The sequence below is a fragment of the Fragaria vesca genome, linkage group LG3, assembly GCF_000184155.1.
Source record: "Fragaria vesca subsp. vesca linkage group LG3, FraVesHawaii_1.0, whole genome shotgun sequence".
NCBI lineage: Eukaryota > Viridiplantae > Streptophyta > Magnoliopsida > Rosales > Rosaceae > Fragaria > Fragaria vesca.
This window is the reverse complement of record NC_020493.1, coordinates 23317455-23342277: the sequence shown is the minus strand read 5'-3', so window position 1 is coordinate 23342277 and position 24823 is coordinate 23317455. Positions and strand designations below refer to the sequence as shown.

Below are 24823 nucleotides of genomic sequence, written 5' to 3'. Positions count from 1 at the left end.
ATTTATCAATCCCACAACCCTTACAAAAGACTGTCGGCCGGCCAAGTTAATAAGATCATAGGACAGCCAATATAATTAAACAGGTTAATTAATTATTTTCATACTTAGATCATCAGACAGCCTAAACAAAAACACAATGGCATTGTTCTTTTGGTCTTTCTAATTCATTAGAGTTTCTACGTGAACAATGATATGTATAATTCATCAGGCAATAAGATATGTATTAGTATCCTAACCTGACAAAGATAGAACATCATCACAAAAATTGAGCAAGCTAAGCTGCATATCATTACCTAATTAAACATATCGAAGTGAAAAATTAATAATAGTGTTCACATGGTCAGTAACTGATCAAGAAGTTCATGGTCAGTCACCGTTAAATTTATATCAAAAGGTTGAAAACAAATACAACTCAACTTAAAAATAATTTTCTTCACCCTTAATCCTCGTTTGGTTCGCGAAAGGGAAAATGGTTCATTCCTCGATCTCTTTCCCATGGGAAGGGAAAGAGAAGGGGAATTAAATTTTGTAAGAATTTTCCGTTCTGATGTTTGGTAACACCAGAAAAGTTGTTAAAGAGTTGAGATTTAATATAATAAAAAATTGTGTTGTGAGTAATAAATGCAGAGAAAGAAGAAAAGAAAGTGGTTCCTTAAGATTTTGGAAGGAACCACTTTTCCCTATATTTTCTCATCAATCAAGAAAGTGTTTCATTTCTTTATGTTTTCCCAAACACTTGAAAAAAACAACTTTTCTTTCCTGATGTTTACTTTCCATGAAACAAACGATGATTGATCATAAATATTCTCTTGATCAATTACTGACTAAGTAAATACTGCTGGGAAAATTAATAGTGACAGCGTCAGGCATCCATCAGCGGCAATTGTTCTTGTACGTACGCCTTGGGCTGATTAAAGTCAATTATGGCCACCGTTTCATTTTGATTGATTAATTAAGAAGAAGAAGAAATATAGAAGATAGAAGCTTTCTATTGATTTATTTATTTCGTGGTTTTTAATTTAGTAAAGAAATTAACTGGCAAACAATATATATGTGGGACTCGATCATCAGACACAGAAGTCCATGGATATGTGAAGTTGGGTAGCACAGGACAAATGAACAGCTGCATCCGTCCACAAGTTTCAAACTCGTCGTCTGTCATCAATCAAACTGCATGCAGCTTATAATATTTCCAGTCTCTCTCGCCTAAAACAGCTAGCTAGGATTTCACATTGAACCTCAGTTCATGCGTGTCTGTCATACAATTAGACAATCCACCGGTGAATGATATATCACTCACCGACAACGTACGTTTCCATATCAACAGAAAGTTGGTAACTAACAAGATCGATGCGCACAGGTAGCTAGTCCCACCACATTACCTAATTAAACATATCGAAGTGAAAAATTAACAGTAGTGTTCACCTGATCAGTAACTGATTAAAAGGTTCACGGTCAGTCATCGTTAAATTTACATCAAAAGATTGAAAACAAAACAACTCAACTTAAAAATAATTTTCTTCACCCTTAGTCCTCGTTTGGTTCGCGGAAGGGAAAATGGTTTTTTCCTCAATCTCTTTCCCATGGGAAGGGAAAGAGAAGGGAATTAAATTTTATAAGAATTTTCCATTCTGATGTTTGGTAACGTACACCAGGAAAGTCTGTTGGAAAGTTGTTAAAGAGTTGAGATTTAATATAGTAAAAAATTGTGTTGTAAGTAATAAATGCAGGGAAAGAAAAAAGGAAAGTGGTTCCTTAAGATTTTGGAAGAAACCACTTTTTCTCATATTTTCCCATCAATCAAGAAAGTGTTTCATTTCCTTATGCTTTCCTAAACACTTGAAAAAAATAACTTTTGTTTTTTGGTGCTTACTTTTTATGAAACAAACGATGATTAATCATGAATATTTTCTTAGTCAATTACTGACCAAGTAAATAGTACTGGAAAAATTAATACTGACAGCATCAGGCATCTATCAGCGGCAATTGTTCTTGTACGTACGCCTTGGGCTGATTAAAGTCAATTATGGCCACCGTTTCATTTTGATTGATTAATTAAGAAGAAGAAGAAATATAGAAGATAGAAGCTTTCTATTGATTTATTTATTTCGTGGTTTTTAATTTAGTAAAGAAATTATCTGGCAAACAATATATACGTGGGACTCGATCATCAGACACAGAAGTCCATGGATATGTGAAGTTGGGTAGCACAGGACAAATGAACCCAGCTGCATGCGTCCACAAGTTTCAAACTCGTCGTCTGTCATCAATCAAACTGCATGCAGCTTATATATATTTCCAGTCTCTCTCGCCTCAAACAGCTAGCTAGGGTTTCACATTGAACCTCAGCTCATGCATGTCTGTCATACAATTAGACAATCCACCGGTGAATGATATATCACTCACCGACAACGTACGTTTCCATATCAACAGAAAGTTGGTAACTAACAAGATCGATGCGCACCGGTAGCTAGTCCCACCACGTTATGTTTCTTGCTTGTTTGTGATCGATCTGTGATATATATGCAAATTAAGCCCCAGCCAGATATCTGTGGTTCTGGTGTTTCTTGATTCTATCATCTTCGATGATTTTCGATTGGTGCAATTCATTTCATTCACACAAAATATCGCAATAGTCCTTCGATCGATCTATTCATGTCGAAACAGATTGTTTTGACTTGTTAGTTATTAGCTTGGAAAATATAATCTGCACGCAGCTATGCTAGCTATGCTCTTTTGGAGGATTGTATACTATATTACACAGAACAAATTTACAGAAAGAAATCGATCTTGAACGACTAGTAAAGTCTGAGGATAACTTTGTGGTGTTGCGTGACAATTTAGAAAGTTGATAAAACATGCAATTGTTCTGGCGCCATCACCGGTCAACTTAACCCAGCTATTTTTAATCGATCGTTCACAGTTTATCGAGGACGACTTGACCAAGTTATTCAGCTCTGTAGTCAAATACTTGAAGATAGAAGATTGATCTTGTATGGTGGTGATTGGTGTCAAGTATGAGTGTATGACGAACCAAACAAGTTAGCTAGAGACGGCCATTATTTTAGGCTTGACCTTTCTCGGCGAAGAAGACAGATGAAAGAAACCCCACACCAGTAGGCACCAGAAACCCAAGTGAAAAACAAAGCTGGAAAATTTGGGGGCCGCGAGAAATGGGAGAGAGCCATATATCATGTATCAGTCAGTGTCTAATAATAACAAAGATTTGGAAAAGGAGGGGGTATATACAATTACATTACCTTTTCTCTAATGGGGTAGCCGTAGTATTGCATTGCTTATCTGATAGTCACGAGATTGAGGGGGCCTTTAGATTAAAAGGGACCTTTTCCCTCTTCATAATTGTGCTCTCAAAGTGTAGCACCCACCATTAGCAAAGGGTTGCCACAAACAGAGAGTACCTACCTCTACCTTAATAATGGAGATTGGAGAGAGTTGTCAAGTAAAAATCAAAAGCACTCTTAAACCCCACATGCATGCAACCCAGAATAGTATTAGCCCGTGATTGCTGCATAATTCCATTGCCAGCTCCCTCTACCTTGTTTCCTTTTCTTCCTTTCTTAGTGTTCATCTTTCTGGTTTCCAGTTGTATTCAACTGGCATCTGGTTTTCCGGTGACTAACTTGACTTTGGTACATGCAATTGTCTGTTTTCATGTCACAAGCAAGAACCAAAGAGATTCTCATATATACTTCACAATAATACGAGTTTCTGTTTAGATTGTCAATATTGCTTTCACTTTCATATATACAGGAACTTTTAAGAGCTAGCTCAGGGAGGACAGCTGAATCTATAGTATATCCTATATCTCACATGAATTGGGATGTTATGGTTTCCGATTTTGATTGGTTTTTGTTGAAACCACACGGTGCATAATAGTTAAAAGAAACAGTTTGTTGGTGAAGAATAGACGGATCTATGATTATGATAGAGAAATAAAGACCGGCAAAGGCAGTGAGTTTGCTGAGATGTTAAATCGCACAACAACATCTTCATCATATTTGACATCTCAGTACGTTGCCGCTTTCAACTCGATCAAAAGTCCACTCCTAATCACGGAACCATCAAAGAATCCACCAACCTTGGTACTCTACATTTACAGCTACATATCATCAGCTTAGGTAAGGACCAATTTTCTGAATTGTCAGCTGAAGCAAAACATTCTTTCTACCACTTGGTTTCTTAACAATTACTTTCATTTTAAGTCGAGAGCCATACTGTCAAGACTGCTCTAAGTGCAGAAGGAAGAAAATGTGGCAGATATGAACACTGTTAAGAGATGAAGTTGCGAGAAAACCAGCTGATAATTTATGTTGAACATACGATAATTCAATTAAAAGAAATATGCTACCAATTCTCCAACACAAGTATGGTAAAACTATTCAGCAGTCAAAACATGATTCATATTTCTAGCAAAAAAAAAATTCCAAGACCAAGTTTTCTTACAACCTGTCACTCCCCATCCTGAAGGATCCTCTAGAAGCCTAGAAGGTCTGGTCCAATGTAAGTTGTAACACTTTTGGCTAAGATATGGCAAGATTTTTTGGCAACTCATAGACAATGTATCAATTATCATCAGCAAGAATAGAGCAGGAAACCAAGGAAAGCTCTATTCACTTTAGTCAAAGGTTTGTTAGATCATATTGCAGGCATATAGCGGCAAGGAAGCCGCATTTGGTTGGTTTGTCTTCAAGAGGTAGGTTCTCAATGCATGTCCCTTGCAAGACTAATGTGCATATTGGTTAGAATTGATTACCCTGTTCTAAGGTGCATGCACACCAGTGAACCACACATATCTAGTGTGTACTAGACCCCGAAACATGCACCACTGTAATACACCTACATACCATAACTTTCTTATGTCTCTTATGAACAAAAGATCCCAGGCTTCAACCAGTACAACCTAGTTACCATTTAGTATATAATAAACCCAGCATTACTTCCTACTATACCTTGTATGATTGTATGTATTTCTCTCACCAAGCTAGAAATTTGACTAGAACTGATATCACATATAGAAATCTTTTGCGACCGACTCAATGGCATGAAGTATCCAAACAACTCTTTCTTAGATCTTGAAGGTGGTCATACAATTTTACAATGCAAGCTTCCAGAGTGGAAGTACTCAGTTCATGTGTTTGTTATTTGGCTCTTGCTGAAATAGTTTTTACAGCACTCATGAGAATTCTTATATCATATAGCTTTCCAGAAGCATATGATAATTCATATCTCAGCATACAAAGGCAAGTCCTTAAGCAACACATAATTTACATTCTCTCTTCATCATTATCAAGAGAATTCTTAATTGCATCAACCTTGGAGGCCAACTTCAAAAGGGTGCATCCTCCTCCAACAACAATACCCTCCTCAACAGCTGCCTGAAAATTTACATTTTATGGTGCTTCTAGCACACTTAAGTGCTTTTACTTAATTTGCAATAATTACACAAATGCATCTTTTCAAACTATGCTGTAGTGACCATAAGTCAGAGACATCATCCAGCAAGTTCCCCTAAATAGTAAATAATCTGTGTATTTTCCAGTTTAACTTAAATAATTTAATGTAAATAACACACATCAATCATCCTATCAGTTTTTTGGATCTTAATGTTAGATGCTTTGGTTCATCTTAACTCCCAAGTTTGAATCTGGCGCTTCTACAGTCTCAATACTATACTAATTTTCATCACTACATCACATCATATCAAGAAACTACTTGTCATAGACATATAAAGAAGCCAAGAAACCTCAAATGAAAAGAATACTGCAAAATTGTAAGAAGCTATACCAGGTTGAGTATCTTTATCTTCCACTATGTTAGTTGAGTTTGTTAATGTAATATGAAAGGAAAAGTTGAACCATCTATGTAAGGAGACCAGACTTTTTAAGCTTTCTTATACAACACAGGAGTATAGGACTGGAATCTTACTTAATCTTACTCCGAAAATGGTTTTCTGTATATCCAGCATTGCTCCATAATCAAACCACCATGAAGAGAACCATTCTCAGTCTGCACTCCTGTCATGTCCCTTCCAATCAACCATCCTATTCTTTATCTCAGGCAACGTTTTATTGAACAATCTTATCTTCCATCTTGCAACTTCCTAGTAACTGTTGAAATTTATTACCTAGTGTATCTGTGTCCCAGTAAGTCGAACACAGATACATTTACCATGGAGTTCCACCAAATAACAAGGCTGAATATTTCTATATATCTTACTATTCCAACTTCCAGAAAGAAAAGAAAAAAACACTCATCAGTTGTTATAAAGAAGCACAACTCTGTATGTAACCTCATGTTCATGTACATCTGAAACACATAGTCTGAAAAAGAAAACTTGAGTCACACTCACCAACATGTTTGCGAATGAGAGAATCTAATACTGTGCTAAGATTTCTTTCACTAAATGCTTATCTCAAATGAAATAGCATGATGACTTGCAAATTTTATCAGAACAACGTGCAGAAATTACCAAGAACAAATGTGAAGCAGTGAATTAATAGACCCTGCCCTCTGGACTACATATAAGCAATACACACTAGGAGTTGTCTATCACATATAACCTAATGACACAAATCCAGTATTGATGTAAAACCAACTGCTTTCATGACTTAGAACCCTGAAGAACCTATATTCAAGCAATTGGCTGAATCCATCCATCCAACGATCATTGAAGAAAGCAAGCAAGAAGGAAAATATGCACAGACCCAAGAATTAATCCAAAAAAAAAAAAAAAGGGAGGAAGCAACTTTACAGGAAGAAAGGAAGGAAGGGATGATCAATCGGACTGAGGGTGGTAGTAATAGTCGTCGTAATCAACAGCGGTGGAGGAGGAGGAGGAGGAGGAGTCATCGGAGTAACGAGAGTAGTAGGAGTCAGGAGGAGGGACGCAGAGGAAGGTCCAGAGACAGAGAGCCAGACGACCCAACTCCTGGAGAGGGATGAAGCAAACAAGATCCAACAGCTGACTGCTGCTCAGACGCTCCGGCAGGCACGCCACCTGTTGCCACGCCTCCGCTGACACGTGTGCTACCGACACCACTATCAGGCTGTTGAACACCATCCTCTTCGATATGTCCCAAACTACGGTTACTGTTCTGGTTCAATGGTCTAGTATCCAAAACGTACTTGATTGGTTTTCTGAAAACGACCTATTTTACGTCAACTTGTTCTCCATGATTGATGCTTGTGGTGGACTTGGTAACAGTTTGGGTGTGGACTCTACCTCAGGTTTGAATCTCAGCTGACATTAATTAAAGTTAAATTTTAATTTATTTTTGGTAAACAGAGGAAAAAAAGCGTTCTCACAATATTCCTCGACACGAATTAGCTTCTAGGTCTGGAAAGCCTTTGAGGATCCCGTTATTGATACTCTCAAAAAAAAAAATTGTATCTACTTTGATCTCATTTGGTTCGTGGAAAGTAACCAAATTTGTATCTACTTTGACCATCAGAAAAGTTCCTTTCTGTGTTTGGGAATGCTGAAGGTAAGGAAATACTTTCCTGAAGGTTGGGATTTGGGAAAATGTGAGGGAGAGAAAGTTGTTTCTTCCAAAATCCATATTAACCATTTTCCCATCTCAATTCATTACATTTATTACTCACAATATATTATTTTATTATTTTAATTAACAACTTTCCGGATGATTTTTCTTATGTTACCAAACATCGGAACTGAAACGGACCGGAACTTTCATTTCCTTTTTTTTTCTTTCTCATAGTAAAACAAATGAACTACTTTCTTTTCTACGAACCAAACAAGACATAATAGATTACGGGCTTAGCTCTTCAAAGTCCACTATCAGAGGCCCATTGGAGTTGGAAGTAAACACGAGATAGGCAGCAGTAGAGTTGGAAGAGAAGAAAATAGGAGAAGAGAAGAGAGATGGATGCGGTGAGGCTATGGAGCCTATCCTCCTCGCACCCATTGAAACAACTAATTCGCACAACCACCACTAGACTTGTCATCCGCTGCTGCTCTTCCTCTTCCACTAGAACCGCCCCCAAACCCGGAGGCCGCGGCCGCCGCTTGTCTACCTCAACCTCCACCTCTGACAAAGACGCTGTTCGAGCCATTCGCTTAAACAAGGTTACTTTCTCTCCCCCACTGAATAATAATATTTACTCTTGGTGGCTTTGAGTTCAATGTTTGGGTTGTCACTTGTGTAGGTACAAGAGTTGAGGAGCAAAGGTTTGGAGCCATATGCGTATTCTTGGGAAAGGACTCACTCTGCTAATCAGCTGCAAGATATTTACAAGCATTTAGGGAACGGTGAGGAGTCCAAGCCCGAAAACGATGGTGTCTCAATTGCAGGCAGGATTGTGGCTCGCAGAGCTTTTGGAAAGCTTGCATTTTTGACACTCAGGGATGATTCCGGTACTATTCAGGTACTCCTTTACTTGAACTTGTTGTTTCATCTCAATTAGTGTATGCAGTTGGTTGTTATAATGTGCATTGTCTTAGAAAACATGTTCGCTATGTCATTCGGTCTCTGCTTAGTTTTGGATTGAACTAAAAATATAATTGTTGGGAGGCGAGGGTGTGAGTGAAGTTATGAATGTTTTGTTTCAGCTTTACTGTGAGAAGGAACGGCTTGCAGATGATCAGTTTGACCAGTTAAAGTCCCTTGTTGATATTGGTGATATAGTTGGTGCTACTGGATCCATCAAGCGCACAGAGAAAGGTAAGTCTTTTGATTCCATTTCTTATTTATGTTTAGTTGTTCACTTCTCTGATAGGAAAGGAAATGGGATTCTTCTTTAAAGTTATCCACTTTATGGATCAGTGGCTAACTAAGAGTAAGGGTAGAATAAAGCTGAGACACTCTCTTGATTAATAATATTTCAGGGGAGCTGTCTGTATATGTAAACTCCTTTGCAGTTCTTACAAAATCTCTACTCCCGCTGCCGGACAAATATCATGGTCTAACTGATGTGGACAAGCGCTATCGTCAACGGTGAGTGCATTTTCTTTAGTTGCATTCTGTCTGCCAATTGCATTTGATGAATCATCTAGTTATTGTTCTTCAGATTTATTAAAATACTCATTTGACCAAGATATTTAGACATTGGTAATCTCAGTAGTATATCTATTTTTCTTCTCTATCTAGGTATGTTGATATGATTGCAAATCCTGAGGTAGCTGATGTATTCCGGAAAAGAGCAAAGGTAAATGATGCCTCTTCACTCCATACTAAAATAACTTGAAAATGCTGTACATATTTGGGTGTTTCCTTTTCATGTGGAGCAATTTTCATATTCAGGATTCCGTGTATACAAATGAGTTAATTATTCATTTTATTGAATAGGTTGTATCAGAGATACGCAAGACAGTTGAATCTTTCGGGTTTATTGAAGTTGAAACTCCAGTTCTCCAGGTTTGACAATATATTCACTATTGTTATAGTTTCATTCTAATGACATATGTGAATTCCTCAAGATTATATATACCTGGAATGTTAATTGATTTTATCAACTAGGGAGCAGCTGGTGGGGCAGAGGCTAGGCCATTTGTTACATACCATAATTCACTTGGAAGGGACCTGTATTTGAGAATAGCAACCGAGCTCCACTTAAAGAGAATGCTGGCAAGTCTTTCTTTATCTCTCTCCTTTCTTTTTTTTGGGTGTTTGGGGGGTGCGTGCGTGTGTGGTTGGGGGGGGGGGGGGGGGGGTGGCTCGCAAGTTTTTGCATATCAATCTTACATTATATAATCCAACTAGACTGGTGTTGCATGTATATATGTGAACAATCACTGGTTCGATAGCATGTGAATTATCTATTAAACAGTTCTGTCTATGGATGATAGGTTGGGGGGTTTGAGAAGGTGTATGAGATTGGACGAATATTCCGGAATGAAGGCATTTCAACTCGTCATAATCCTGAATTTACCACTATAGAGGTAATTTAATTTTCTTTTTATTCAGTTTGGTTATGTGATCAATGTTTATGTATTTTACGCGATTAGCTACTTGTTTCATTTTATTAGATGTTTAACTTTCCTAATTTATCATGCGAACCTCTGATTGGTATTGGTATTAGTTTGATCTTAGATGTATGAAGCATATTCAGACTATGAAAGCATGATGAACATGACAGAGGAAATTGTTACACGTTGTGCACTTGCAGTTCACGGGAAGCTTACGCTTGATTACCAGGTGAATGTTCATTCAAGATATCTTGTGACAGAATTGGCATAATTGTGGAATCAGATCTCTATATAGCTGGTATATATCCTTATATGCAGGGGGTGGAGATATATCTTGAGCGACCATGGAGGAGGGAAACCATGCACAATCTTGTCAAAGAAGCCACTGGAATTACTTTCAATGAGTTAGGCAATGACCTTCAAGTTGCTAAAGAAGTTACTCTGAAGAACCTAGGAGCTGACCTTGATTACAAATACAAATCTTCTATTGAAGCATGCTCGTCTATTGGCCACCTTCTTAATGAGGTTGATGCAAATCTATACTACAAGATTCTGATCTTTGTTTTCTCTGTGCATTTGTGCATCTCTACTTATAGTCCTGGTTAATATTTCTGGCTGGGAGGCTCTTGATTGAAAAAACAGACATGATGAAAAGGAGCAACTTTCGTATGCGTTTGCAGTCTTCTTGCTCTAGCTAACTGTTTTATTTTTCCTAAATTTTTCCAGGTTTTTGAGATTGTTGTTGAACCAAAGCTTGTGCAACCCACATTTGTTTTAGACTATCCTATCGAGATATCTCCTCTGGCCAAGCCACATCGGAGGTATGAATGTTTTCCTATATATTGCCAACGCTAGTTTACCTGCATTTGGGCATTTTTCATGTCATCGTACTACTTAGTTCTTCCAATGCAGGCATGCAGGGTTGACTGAGAGGTTTGAGCTTTTTATATGCGGTCGTGAGCTGGCCAATGCTTTTTCTGAATTGACCGATCCCATGGATCAGGTAATCATGAATACTGATTGGCTATTTCACCGCAGTTTTTCTATATTTAACATGAGCGTCTAGATTCTAGATAGGTGAGAAGTGGAACTACTCGAATTAAGAATTCAAATAAAAGCTTCTGTAAAAACATTCATCATTCTTCTTCCATGAAAGCCTTCGGTCTGCAACCTTTTATGTTGGATACACTTTTATCATTTGCAGCATGTTGATTTACATTAAAGAAGATTTCTCATTGGCTATATATTTTGGCAGAGACGGCGATTAGAAGAGCAAGTAAGGCAGCACAATGAAAAGAGAGCAGCAGCTATATCAGGAATAGATAGTGCAGAAGATAAAAGAGAGGAAACTGATGAGTCATATGAAGTGACTCTTGATGATGATTTTCTTACAGCTTTGGAATATGGGATGCCTCCAGCTTCTGGAATGGTATGTTCATGTTTTTGTGTTAATGTAAATCTTGGGAAATTTGGGGTGATCTTTAGTCAAGTTTATATGATCACCACTATCACGCAAACACCCTGATGGTAACAATTCATATTTCAGGGGCTTGGAATTGATAGGCTAGTCATGCTTTTAACGAATTCCGCCAGCATCAGAGATGTAATTGCCTTCCCAGTGCTAAAAATTCAGCAACAGTAAAGAGGCAAGGACCCGTTTTGAGGACAATCTGCAGGTCTAAAGGTCCTTTTTTTTTTTTTAATAATTCTTTTACTGCTGTCCAGTTTAGTGGGCAACAGAGTTCGCCTCCTAGTCTTGAGCGGGTACCAAAGCATAATTTGCGGCTTTCCCATTTTCTTTTAGCCATCTTGTATTACTGTTAAATGCATCAACCAATGACCTTTGAACCGTTTGATGGACTAGTCAAATTGATATTTGCTATTGGAAAATGATTGCTACCAGAAATGTAAACAAAGTTGTTATAATGGAAAGACGAGAACCCATGATCAATGCCTTGCATTTTGAATTTTTGGCGTTATGAAGGTGCCTTTGTTCTGATACTCTGATAACTTAAGACACGCCATGCAGTCATTTCCTGCATACAAGTAGCGGGAACCGAAGTAAGAAGCGGGAAATACGGGCGCTTTTTCTATGTGTTCTATGTTCAAGATTCAATACGAGTATTTTTCTAAGTAACGCAGCGGGAAATATGGGGCCTAACAAGCGTTAAATCTTAGAAATAATGGACAACTTAGCTTGTAAACTAGAAAATAGAGAGTTTACAAGCGTAAACTTATAGATAAAACTCTGGAATTAAATCAGAAAATAAGAGAAAACTCTTAAGTTTGATTGATTGATTGATTGAATAATAGTTTAATTTAATACAACATAGATGGTGCCTTTATATAGGCTCTAACTTCTGACTAAATCCTATTTAAAATAGAACTAGGAAATAACAAAACCTATTAGAACTAGAAATCCTATTATAATACTAAATGTCGAATTGGAATATCAAACCGACATCTTTTAGCCTAAATCTGACGAGACTCACTCACTAAAGTGAGTCTTGTAGATCTCGTCGTTCCCATTCCATAAAGGTATCATGCGTTCCAAACGGACGTTTTGGTCAAAATCTGCTCCAATCTGATACAAAATCAAGAATCTTTCTTTTTGCTTGAGAATCCCGATATAACCAAAAGAGTAATTTACGGTTAATTTCATCATTAAGAAGTCTATTTGAATACCAATTTCTTCAAATCATTCTTCTTAATGTGACGACGCTTCTTTCGTTTCGAGATTTTTTTGTTGAATTTAGCTAAAATCTCGTCATGCATCACTAAGTCTTGGCAAGGCAACATTTCTAGACGTCGGTAATAGGTTGGTACGTCTCTCAACTCTTTATTTTTCATTTCTGGTGTGGTTATCAATTATGATAATGCAAGACAGATTTGCAAAAGGGAAGGTACCTTTGGCCCTTTGCCCCCCACAATGATTTACATGGGGGCATGCGCTTGTCCCCAGCACATGAGAAAACTAACTACACTACATGCTCAGATGCTCTGTTACTTTGGGTTTCCCCGTTCACAGTCTTGCTCTTACTACCATGAGTTCCTTGAATCATGATCTTCATCATCTTAATTGCTTCTTTTGGCTTCTCAGTAATTCTACTAATAACATCAGGGGTTTACAGATGTTGCACGTTTATTAGAGTAGTCATTACTTGGTCCAACGTCCCAGCCGTCATTATCATACGCCGCGTTAGAACATGAGCCCCTCTACCACATGTCCACATGACATGATCAAAGTGTACAATCTTGTCTCTTCAATCATTTTACTTTTTTCCAACATAATATCCATGATTTCTTTCTTTTCATTAAGCATATCCGCCGTGCAATTATCATCTAAGTACGTTTCAGTCTACAAAATTAGCCACGAAGCTGTCTGTATCTTAATGGCAACGAATGACATATGAAAGAGCATAGTAACGTTGTAACGGAGAAGGTGTTGATTCCATCTTCAGAGTACTGCATATACAAGAAGACAGAACAGAAGCAAACGATAACCATGGTCTGTATTTCAGGTAAATATTTGATGCCAGCCATGTTAACCAACTTTTACTCAAAAAAGGGTGCATATATAAATCTTTTACTTTGTAGAACCTGATTGATTCTCCAACCAAAAGTGAAAAAAAGAAAGGAGAAAGGTCGACCCATAAAAGCAATGAAGCAGACCTTCTTTTGAGAAAGCAAACCAAATTGATCATGATGAAAAAAGAATATAACGAATCGAGGTTCATTAGCATCTAAAACCTCATATTAGCCTCTGAAAATGTCAATCCTCTTAGTTTGCTTGTGCTTAATCCCTTTGAAATTCCTTAATGAGCACACATGTGTCATGTTAGACAACTTGGAATATCCTGGTTCTGCCATAAAAACCAAAAAGAAGATTTGGAGCTAGCTTTGTTCTACGTCTAATCAGATACGTACTTCCTAAAATAAACAAAGCTAATGCGTGAGACGGCCATTAACCAGCTTAAGTAAACTAATGACAAAATGAACCAATGAGAGAGATGACATGTCTTGCGTTGCATGTATAGTGGATTGATCTTGATGCAAGTTTGGAATTAACCAACAGTTACTGTCAAATTTCTCCTTTTGGAGGAATTAACAGTTATTAGATGATGGAATGTTGGTACAGTTTGTTTCCTACAGCAGTCTTCCAAATTTCCAAATCGGTCTATCTTTCTGTTTGGCTTGCCTTTCCAGCTCATTGGCTTTCCTTCTTTTTGTTCTTTCTAAATTTATTCTACACTTTGCTCTCTCATTACTCATTACATTTCTTCCTAGCTTTGCTTCTCTCCTTCAACAATGTCCATGGAGGTGAAACCCTGAAAGAGGTGGAGGGTGTCCATATATGTAATTTCAGGATCTATAGACAGATTGCTCCTGCTCCAGTTCATTATAACAAGGGGAGTCCTCCATCATAAGCCTGCTGCCTCATACAGGGGAAATCCAAATTTCTGATAAACTTATTTCTTCTCAAGTTAGCAAGGTTTCACTTATTTATCAGAGCTGGTATTCATTTTTAGCTTATATTCTATAATTCTATGCATGAATACCAAACAAAAGTGTTTTTTCTTTGATTCTGTTGTTTGATTTGCAAAAATGGATCCCTTCTTTTGGTAAAGACAGATAATTTCTTTATGGTTTTCTGATGAGTGTGGATGTCAACTCAATTCACATTTTGGTTGAAAGTCTGTTGTTGGATATACTAGTTCTTGTAAGATGGGCCAATAGTAGTAATGCTAAGTTGTTAATGATCAATCAGAAAACCAGGCATAATTTTGATGAGGTTTATGTTCTGCAAGATTCATTGTCCTCCCTTCATTTGCTTTTGTAAGCCTTCCTCTCATATATACACTCCTGGACCACTCAAACTAGAGAATACCCCACATCCAAATCCAAATCCAAATCCAAATGTTCCTTGTTCAAAACCTGACACCTCTGATCAGTTATCTACTGACCCCATTGAGATCAAGGAAGAGAGCTTAGCTGAGAATCCAAAAACAACTGAGAATTCTCTTAAAAGCAATCTCAGAAAGCCGGATTCTTTGGATCCTGCTACTCCAAATGATGAAATGAAGAAGAGAGTGCAGTGGATGGACTTTGTAGGGAAAGAACTTGTTGAGATCAGAGAATTTGAATGCAGGTGCTTACTTTTTCTCTCCTCTCTCCACTAATTTTTTTGTTTTCAATTTGTCTTGTTTTGTTAAAACTTAAAGATCTTCGATAGCTTTGTTTAGCAGTTTGGATGTTTGATCATGTACAACATTCCACATATCTGTTTGATCATGATAAGATATTCTAGGATGCAGTGCATTATTTAATACTCTGAGAATGGAGCAAAGCGATTTTCTTCCTTCTTATTATTTTTCTTCTTTAAGCTCCATGTCAGGTTTACGTTTACCCCAATATGTATCCTATATCCCCTATTTAATTACAAATTCCGAGACGTATCCGGGACGTATACGGATGTATTCCGGCGTACAAAAGTAATGTTCATGTAGACTTTTGATACGAGTAAATACAGTGGTGGTGGAATGAAGGATATGCATCAATGATAAACATAACAGAGGTGCATGAAGAAGATGAGGGAGATAAACTTTAGCTTTAGCAGAAACCGTTCTAATGAGGACCCTTAAGTTGAGGACTTTTCGGCTTATCTCACCTTTCGATCTTATATATATATCTTGACTGTTCAGTTTATAGGTATTTATGAGGAGATCATTTCTCTAAATTTTCAGCTATATTAAAAATTGTTAAGGTATTTATAAGTGTGATTTATCAATTATGAACTTGAACGGTTCATATTTGACAGATTTGGTCCGTTCATTAATTTGATATAGTTTGTTATCTTAACGAACACCAATTTAGCTGAAAATTTGTAGAAATGATCTACTCATATAAACTTAAAAACTGAATGGATGAGATGTCAAAATGTGATCTAAAAATGGGTCTTTTAAACCATAAACCGAAAAGTCCTCAACTAGTTCTTAACTTAAGAGTCCTCACTCAAAGAAAACCCTTCCCATTTTTGATATGAAAACCCTTCTCCATTTTTAATAATTAACAAAATGATAATGTGCACTGTACTTGTTGTGATTCCACATGTATTGAACTTAGTTTTGATTTCTGACCTAATTAATGTTTGTGAATTTTATTGCTTCAACAGTGAATTAGATGACACTGACAACGAATATGAGAACAGAAGAGGCTGCATCTGTGTTATTCTATGACAACTCATCTGCAAATTCCTGAAGCTTTACAGCAAAGAAAAGAGCAAGAAAGAAATAAGTCTGAAATTTGAGCAGAACTGCTCAAGGAAGATTGAAATTCTAGTACATTTATGATAACACGATAGAGTAGCTAGTTAACTCCTTCAATATAGCCTGTCTGTTTCTGTTACTCAACAACACTGTCTTTGTCTACTCATGAAACTTTAAACAAGTTCTGAAATGTTCTTAAGGAGTTATGTTGCTATTTAGATTGTTGAAATGTTCCTCGCAGATTCACGCTCCAAAATGGTCAAGATGAACTATCTCGACATGAAAGCACTTAGAGTAAGTCAATCTAAGTGAAAAAAGAAATTTGAAATGTGGATTCATCTCATTGTTTAGTCACTTGACCTTCTTTATATCTACAATTCTTGAAAGTTACAGATAAAAGACTCATCATCAGAAAACAGTTGACATAAGCAGCACTAAAATAAAATCTCTTCGAACTCATCCAAAATTAACAGCTATGAACAAATGGATATTGAAACTGATCTGTCTGAACAGTAAAGCACCAGATGGCTGCTGGCTAAGTCCATCCATGTGTTGACTTTGTATTAAGCTCAAGCCCACAGCAGCTCAAGTCCTTGAGTTTTTTCTGGAACCTCGGTCATGAATCTATTTCTTGTTGAAGCCAAATAGAGATTTGATGGCATTGATGGCATTCTCATTGATAAATGATTCATCAAATCTTTTCAACAGAGGATCAAATTCTTCAGATGCTCTTAGATTGCCGAGGTCAGGATCACTCCGGATTCTCTGTTGACAGTGGTAACAATTTCATAAGCAGCTCAATAAAATAGATCATGGTATTCTTGGTACTAGTTCCTTACCTTGAAGTCTTCAAATCCAGATTTCAGGGCTTCCTCAAGTGCGGAGAGTCCAGCTTTTATCTGTTCAAGGATTTTAAGCGTGTCCATCAAACTTTGCAATGCCAAGCTAAACTTTTAAAACCCAAATGCGAACAAGAGAAATACCTGATTAAGCTTAGAATAACAACAAGCAACATTGTAACTTGCAACTGAAGCTTCAGATGAGTCTGGCTTTGAACCTAATACAGACTCAAATTTCTCCAGTGCTTCCTCATATTTGCCACTCCTTGTCAACAAAGAAAGGATCGAACAAACGGAAATTTTCAGTGAAAACATCTGATAATATGGACCTGAGAGTCCAAAGAGTTATGGTTCTGTCCTAAGATGACTGATAATATTAGACATTAGTAAGATCAAGCTGCATACTTGTAAAGCTGCAATCCTACTCGAAGATCGCTTTCTCTCTGTGCTTTCTGTTCCTTTTTCCTCAAGTAATTTTGCATCTGAAATCATTTACAACTTACATTGGCGGCCATTTCTGGTATATCTGTCTTATAAGTAAGAAGCATATTCTTTGCCCAATTTGAAACAATGATCTACTCACTTGGATTTCCCTCAGTTTGCCGCTAACTATACCAGAATTCCTTTCAGCTCTGATAATCTCCTTTTCAGTTAGTTCACCTGAAGTGTCTAACTTTCCTGGAAAAAGAAACAAAATTGTTAGGTTGTCAAAGCTTAAACTGTCACAAACTATTGATTTAGTGAACCGATGAGTTTTGATTCGAACACAAATTTATTCAAGTATTTTGAGTGAATGCGAGCACTTTTACTTTATGATCAGATTGCAGATGATGAGAAAGAGTAGAAAGCAGGATTAGCTAACCGTATCTCTTCTGCATTTTCATGAGTAGTGGACCGACCCTTTGGCGAATGGTGTACATTGTCCTCCCATATTCGGAAGCAGGCCATATTTCTTCCCCGAAAACTGCACTGCAAGCATTTTAGTCTTTAGAACTATTAGATCACATTGCCTAGCAACTCTTTCGCAAACGGGAATTGCATTATCAGATTGAAAGAAAAATAAGCAGTCACAAGTACTTCATCAAGAACCCGCTCGATCTCATCCAAGCAAAGCCATTTTGATTAAAACAATACTATATGACTCAAGAAATTTAGCAAGGAAGTTACAAAAACAGAATATGAAACAGCCAAGCTCAATCAACTAGCATATCAACCAATAAGACATTGATACAAAGAAAACAGAAATGAAAAGGGGGAGAAGAAACCTGGTGGCAAGTACTTTATCCCCAACAGTGAACTTTCCGGTCTTTTCAGCAAATCCACCAGGTGCAATTGCATCAATGTAAGTTCCACCATCTCGACCCTTTGTAAATTTGAGCCCATAAGGCTGTATAATCTCAACCTCATACTCCTCATATGGTTCATCTCCTCCTCCTTCACTTTCAGCTGTTGGAGACTCAGTTTCTGATGCTCTTACAACAAAAATGGATAGCTTTACCAATTGGGTGTTGAGGAAAGAGCTGGAAGTGGTGAGACATGACCAGTTCTTGGTTTGAGAAAACACAAGAGCAGGGTTGTGCCTGGTCAGAGCAGCTCTTGGCAATGGTGGTGAAGAATAGAGAGATAGGTGACTGGTTGGAGCTAAAGACATGGTCTTTGGTTCCTGGTCTACTTGCTCAGAGTTGAAGATGATCTGTGACGAGTTGCTGCTGAGCTTTGGAATGGAAGTTCCATTTGTTTGGTCTCAAAGAAAAAGGTTTTGGATTACAAGTCCCATGACTAGTGGCTCTAATCTAATATGCCGTTGGATTCAGTTAATGAGTTCAAGGGTGCATGATGAACACGTGTCCCTCTTTTGGGTGGTCGATAAATTTGACCTTTATGTATGATATGGGTTCTCTTCACATTTTCAAAAAAAATGATATGGGTTCTCTATGAGATTCTCTACTCCTGCCAGTAAGTTTCAGCAGAATGTTCTTTTACATTTTGCAGATTAACAAGAAGAAAAAGAAGATCCAGTCTTTAAATTACTGTCAACATTTTCTTTATGGCGTCTTATACACACTCATAACTATTATTTGTGTCTGGATACTCAAAACTCTTACATACGCAAAACAACAAAGGAACATTCTATAGATGTAACATAAATTACACTGCTGAAGTGTTTTGCAAGACAAAAACATACATCTTGACAGTTGACACCACCCGACTAGCTACGGCTTCAGTCAAGAAACCAATTAACCATGGTACACTTCCGACTTCCCCAGCCTTAGCTCAGCTCAAACAACTCTACTTCACATCTTCTTTATTCCTATGCAAGGGAAAAAATAGGGACAAACATCCTCTTTTCTACATACATGCATGTCGTTCTCAATCAAAGTACTGTGACATTGCTCTGACGTAGTCAAAACCTGGTTTAGAGAAAACAGGAAGATCTGTTACTAATTCCCATTTGTTTTGATGGGTAGCTAGTTGAAGGCATTACCAAAACCATGAAAGTAATGTGTTCACCTGCTTATTACACATTTTACATGAATGAATTTTCTTGAACAATTAAACCTACATGGGCAGAAAGAAAAGCATCAGCTGGATTGCCAAGAAAGCTCAGACTTATTAATGTCAAGGGAGAAGATATAGTGGTCATACCAATAAAACAATAAGATTATTTCTTCAAAACATTGGTAGAGAGGATTTTCTTCCCATAAGGACTGCTCCGGAGAACAGGCACATGAGGTTTTATTGCTTCTACCAGTTTAGAATGAAGGCTTCCCTGCTCAGAAAAGAAGCTTGCAATTAAACATGTTCTATGCACGCACAAATCTGAGATACAACAGCTGCGGTGTATCAGATACAAATAACATAGAAATGTAATCCATTTACTGACCTTTGATTGACTGAGTGCTGCTTGGATAACATAATTGCCATAAGGGTCTTGCATGATTTGATCCAAGCGCATGTTCTCTATCAGTTCCTGAATGATGCGAGTGCGACGCTCTTCACCTGCGTATTTCAGGCTTTTTTCAACCACATTACTGCTATACTTCTGCACAGACAAATCCCTATAATTACCCTCCAACTGCTCAAGAATGTCTACTGTCGCCCATGGAAGCTGAAGCTCAAAGACGAATTGCACAACATAGTTCCTGCAAAATGACAAATGACGTTCCAAAGCTCAGAATTATTAGTTCAAAGTTCAAACCTAAAATCCAAATAGAGAATCAGGAAGCTCATTTGCAAAGTCGAAATGAAAATCAACAGTGTAACATGTACTCATTATCAATCGAACCTAAGGCTTGCCATTTACAGTATATGACTAAAAAAAGCATGATATCAAGCACATACATTGAAAATAAAAGGGCAAAGGATAGTACCCAAATGGATCTTGGGAAAGGATTAGTGCATTGGAAGTGATCTTGCAGATCAACCGGTCTCTTTGCTCACCATCAGAATGACTAAGACATTTCTGAAGCACACAACAGCCATGACGGTCGGTTGCAAGCTCAATACAATTACTAGTTGCAGCTTCGAAAAGAAACTGCAAAAGTGATATAGCCTCATCAACATGCTACAACATTTTGTCACAAGTCTAAATTTACTTCTACACTAAGATTAACAATAAGTAGAACCTATAAGACATTAAAGTGAGGCCTTGCAGAGTTGAAAGCTAAGTGATTACTGAACTGAGATAGTCAATCCCAAACTAATATAAGGAAATAAATCTAAGGGCCTTCAAAAGTTTGCTATCCCACATTTATAGTTATATGCTTGCAACTTAGAACAAAAAGCATAGCTAACAAGACACACAATATGTTAGCAAGATTATTTGCAGCATTGAAGAAATTATCTTCACATCAGCAGTATCCATATATTGAAAACTTCAGATATACTTTCATGCACAAATAGTAATCTTTTACCTCACGATATTCAGGTGTTAAATACTGCAAGCAGCGTTGCGCAACGTGGTTGCCATTTGTGTTCTTGATCAAATTCACAATCCCAGGCTTCAGTGAGGAAACAATCATGGAAAACTGCTCTGGAGTTTTGAGGGTTTCAATAACCTTTTGAACTGCCCTTGTCCTGTTGTTGGCAAGAATTCCATTTTTATTATACCAAAATGATAAACAAAAAAGAACTGAGTGAGTGAGAGTGAGAGAGCAAACCCATGCATATCACAGGAAATATTAACAAGTTCTCCAGACTTTTTTGTGATTGAATGAAGAATTTGCATTTGCTGCTCATCATCACACACTTCAAGAAGCTTCTGGATGAGGTAATTCCCAAAAGGATCTGTCATCAGCTCAACAATGTGATCTATGATTTCGACAAATATATTCTCAACATCTTTTCGTGCTCCTTCAGAAAATTTTCTTTGTAAGAACCGGCAGCCATGTTGATCCTTAGCCATGAGATAAACTCTGCCACTTATTTCATCCATTGAGCTATATTTCTGAGGCAATGCCTTTGTATCATTATACTTCTGAGGCAATGCCTTCAAATCTGTACTCTTAAGATGCATTATACCAGGGAACATACCCCATGTGCTCACATTATCCAATGGAAAGTTTCCAGCATTTGGGGTAGATAAGTTATGCCGGAGATGACCATTTGAGACAACTTTTCCATTAGGACTAACATGACCAAGTGATTCATCCGCTGCTCCAACAGCACCAAATTTCACAGCTTTGATTGTGTTCATTCCATGTGATCTTGTTAGAATCTTTTCAGGAACATTCTGTTTTCCCACTTTGTCAAGAGCATGAATCCTGTTAAAATCTGTGTAGGACAGTGCAGGACTTGATTGGTTTGGGCCCCTGGGAATCACATAATTGTTCCAAACTCTTTCTTGATTAGATTGCTCCAGTTGGTGAGAAATTGGCACCTCAAAATTGGGGTGCCTAGGGTTCGGACAAGTTAGTCTACTGCCAATGTTGCCACTGTCTTGAAGCATGTTTGGAGCTTCCAACCGCTGATCATGAAGCTGCTGCAAGTACACATACCGCTGCTGCATCCTAAAATATTGTTCCTCTTGGATATTCCTCCAACTAAGTTGATGTTGTTGTGAATGTAGGTATGGAAAACGAGTTTGTGCATCCAAAAAGAATTGCTGTTGTTCAGATGTTAGAGGAATCTGCAAACCAGGAGCATGCACATTGGAGAGGAACTGAAAACCTTGTACAGCATGAGCTAGAGGAACAGCTGCTGACAATTTTTCCATAGGAACTTGAGGTTTTTTAAGCTCTTCTGAATATTTTGACATGTTTGAACTTTCTTGGCCAATGTTTGTCACATCAAACTCATAAAAACCACAAGGTATGCCGGTTGCTGCTTGGAAAGGTGGAACAACCATAAGAGTATCCATATTCGGAAGCTGTGGCTTGAAGGAGTTTGGGATTTGGCCATCATCAAAGCTCAGTCCTGCAAATGCAGATGTTAAGGAATGGTCATCAGGCAGATTTGATACCTCTGCTGGTTGAACCCGTTTTGCAGGCGATTTTTGAATTTTCTTCACCGAGTTCTTTCCCTCATCAAGCCTCCCATTATTGTGATGGAGTTTTTTACTCAGAGGCCCTCCTTTGTAAGAGGAGTTGACACAAATGGGAGACATGGTTCCATTCAAGGGCACACTCTTGGTGGCGGATTCCTCAGAATGTGAAGTAGCATTCGGTATCTCACCAAGGAGCTTCTCAAATTCATCAAACTCCAGTTCAGTTCTTCCTCCTTCCATATTGCAGCCACAATTTGTCTATGGTCTAGAAGCAAGCCAAATCCACATAGAAACCCTTCAATTCAACAAAAACTTATAACTCAAAACAATCACATGATATAATAATGTTGAATAAATAGAAGACAAAAACCTCACTCAAAACCATAGATTTGACTACCAGCCACAATCCTATAATTTCTGTGCAAAATTACAACCCATTCTATACAGAACACCCAGATGAAATGAAAATCAACAATCCATTAGACAAATTCTACTAGAGCAACTGATCATCACATTGATCATGCAAACAGAAATCAGCAATCACCCTACCACCAATCTCCATAAGCAAATAAGCATCAGTCAGAAATATTTGGTAAACCAGAAAAATCACTGCATGCCTAACCCCACTCCCATAACAGAGTCCACAAAAAAGACTCACAGAACATCAAGATCATCAAGAATACAAGACAAAAATCCATTTTTTCTCAATTCTTACGTACCAAATAAATAAACTGCTGATCAATCGGACTGCTATACATTAAGAAAGAAAACATACCCAAATTAGATGATGATCAAACCCAGATGATGATCCTGATCGTCAAGAATCCAATGCTGAATCAGAAAAAGATCAAAACTTTGTACAACGGGTGTGAGTAAAAGGAAGGATGCAGTGAGCTGAGACGTATGTGATAAAACATGAAAGGAGAGAAGCAGTGGAAATCAAGGTGAGGGAGAAAACAGATAGAGATATACAAGTGGAGAGTGTTTGGCAGAGAAATGGAGAAGAGAAAGAGAGTGGTTTGGGTTAAAGAATTTAAGGAACAAGTGCAAAGGGAGTGACAGTTATTAAGTGTTTGTTGGGTTGAGCTGAGGATCGAGTGTTGTGTGAGTGAGACGGCGTGAAGAAGAAGAACAGGAAGAAGAAGAATGAGGGGAGGTTTGTTTTCAATGAGACTACTAGAACTGATCGATCTAATGTTGAGAAATAGATGGAGGGTGATGGCATTTGATTCGGCAACTCACTCACTCGCGCACACAACAACTACGAGAGAGACCCAACAAACCAAACCAACCCACATAATCATATTTGCTATTTACATGCATGGATTGGAAAATTGCCAATATCAAATGTATGACAATGTGGACACATAGCAACATGGGAATTCTCTCTCATTCTTGCTTGCTATTCCCTCTTGTTATATGCATATGTACATGTTCTATGCCTTTTGGTTTCACCTCCCAAACGCAAGAACACACAAAAAAAATCACAATGATACACTGTTGTGGTTCTTGAAATATATACTACGATTCCTATCCCACACCATTTTACCCACAATCCTAGAGATTATGTTATGAAATAGAAAGGGCATCTTTCTCTTGGTGTGTGTTACCCAATTCGGTTATTGCCAAATTAAAAGAGATGAAATGGCAATGCCATACAAGCCACGAGAGAATTAGGTTTATTTATAGAATGGGAGAGACCCCATGCCCGCAAAATAGCAATACAAAGCAAGCAAGCAAAAGTTTGGGTTCACATCCACATTTGAGAGTATATAATGAGACCTACTTCAATTTCTATGAAATTAGAGTACAAGTAAGGTATGAGATTAATGGACTGATAGTAACTCCTCCTCTCTAACAATGAGAATATGGGTTGGAAACTTAACAATAAGGCTGACTAGTATGTCCACCCTTAAATACGTTTTCTTTTTTTCTTTTGTTGGAATTGGAGTACAACAATGAGCAAGAAATGATCCTCATAACTATTCAATTGCGAGGTGTTCGGATCCTCATAACTGTTCATTTGTTTACATCCATCTTTGCCTAACAACCTGAATATTATTGTTGAAAAAGAATTGTATTGCCTTGAGAATTCTCTATTTTTTAATGGTATACACCTTTCATTCATAGTTTTAACTGAACCAAATCCGGTTGATTTAGGTTTAGTCTGACCTTTTCAAGTCCAACCACCACCGATCTCAATCTATTGTTGTGTTGTCCATGTACTACACATTTTTGGACTGCTTATCAAGACTAAAACAAAGCCAAATGTCAAACTTTAAGTATA

The 24823-nt window shown here is 37.6% G+C and overlaps 5 protein-coding genes across 5 annotated transcripts; 2 read left to right on the top strand and 3 right to left on the bottom strand.

The window, feature by feature from the left end:
- Positions 1-5537: 5537 nt before the first annotated feature.
- Positions 5538-7223, bottom strand: LOC101314833. The gene is made up of 2 exons (XM_004294904.1): positions 6773-7223; positions 5538-6341 (listed from the first exon to the last, which is right to left on the bottom strand). The coding sequence occupies exon 1, from the start codon at positions 7079-7081 to the stop codon at positions 6797-6799; it is 285 nt and encodes a 94-aa protein (XP_004294952.1). The 5' UTR covers positions 7082-7223; the 3' UTR covers positions 5538-6341; positions 6773-6796.
- Positions 7224-7892: 669 nt separating this feature from the next.
- LOC101314546 (lysine--tRNA ligase-like) lies at positions 7893-11720 on the top strand. Its single transcript, XM_004294903.1, has 14 exons — positions 7893-8107; positions 8188-8406; positions 8591-8702; positions 8867-8975; positions 9129-9186; positions 9327-9395; positions 9498-9605; positions 9827-9919; positions 10071-10175; positions 10265-10471; positions 10673-10767; positions 10859-10949; positions 11202-11375; positions 11493-11720. The coding sequence occupies exons 1-14, from the start codon at positions 7904-7906 to the stop codon at positions 11586-11588; spliced, it is 1740 nt and encodes a 579-aa protein (XP_004294951.1). The 5' UTR covers positions 7893-7903; the 3' UTR covers positions 11589-11720.
- A 2374-nt stretch (positions 11721-14094) lies between these two features.
- On the top strand, positions 14095-16533 carry LOC101314258. Its single transcript, XM_004294902.1, has 2 exons — positions 14095-15095; positions 16119-16533. The coding sequence occupies exons 1-2, from the start codon at positions 14734-14736 to the stop codon at positions 16180-16182; spliced, it is 426 nt and encodes a 141-aa protein (XP_004294950.1). The 5' UTR covers positions 14095-14733; the 3' UTR covers positions 16183-16533.
- A 233-nt stretch (positions 16534-16766) lies between these two features.
- On the bottom strand, positions 16767-18772 carry LOC101313964. Its single transcript, XM_004294901.1, has 7 exons — positions 18317-18772; positions 17914-18020; positions 17635-17729; positions 17457-17533; positions 17196-17316; positions 17052-17111; positions 16767-16977 (listed from the first exon to the last, which is right to left on the bottom strand). Exons 1-7 carry the CDS (start codon positions 18700-18702, stop codon positions 16837-16839), a joined length of 987 nt encoding a protein of 328 aa, XP_004294949.1. The 5' UTR covers positions 18703-18772; the 3' UTR covers positions 16767-16836.
- A 674-nt stretch (positions 18773-19446) lies between these two features.
- Positions 19447-22776, bottom strand: LOC101313682 (pumilio homolog 12-like). Its single transcript, XM_004294900.1, has 6 exons — positions 21212-22776; positions 20966-21128; positions 20423-20586; positions 19936-20194; positions 19698-19821; positions 19447-19610 (listed from the first exon to the last, which is right to left on the bottom strand). Exons 1-5 carry the CDS (start codon positions 22774-22776, stop codon positions 19714-19716), a joined length of 2259 nt encoding a protein of 752 aa, XP_004294948.1. The 3' UTR covers positions 19447-19610; positions 19698-19713.
- Between the last annotated feature and the right edge of the window lie 2047 nt (positions 22777-24823).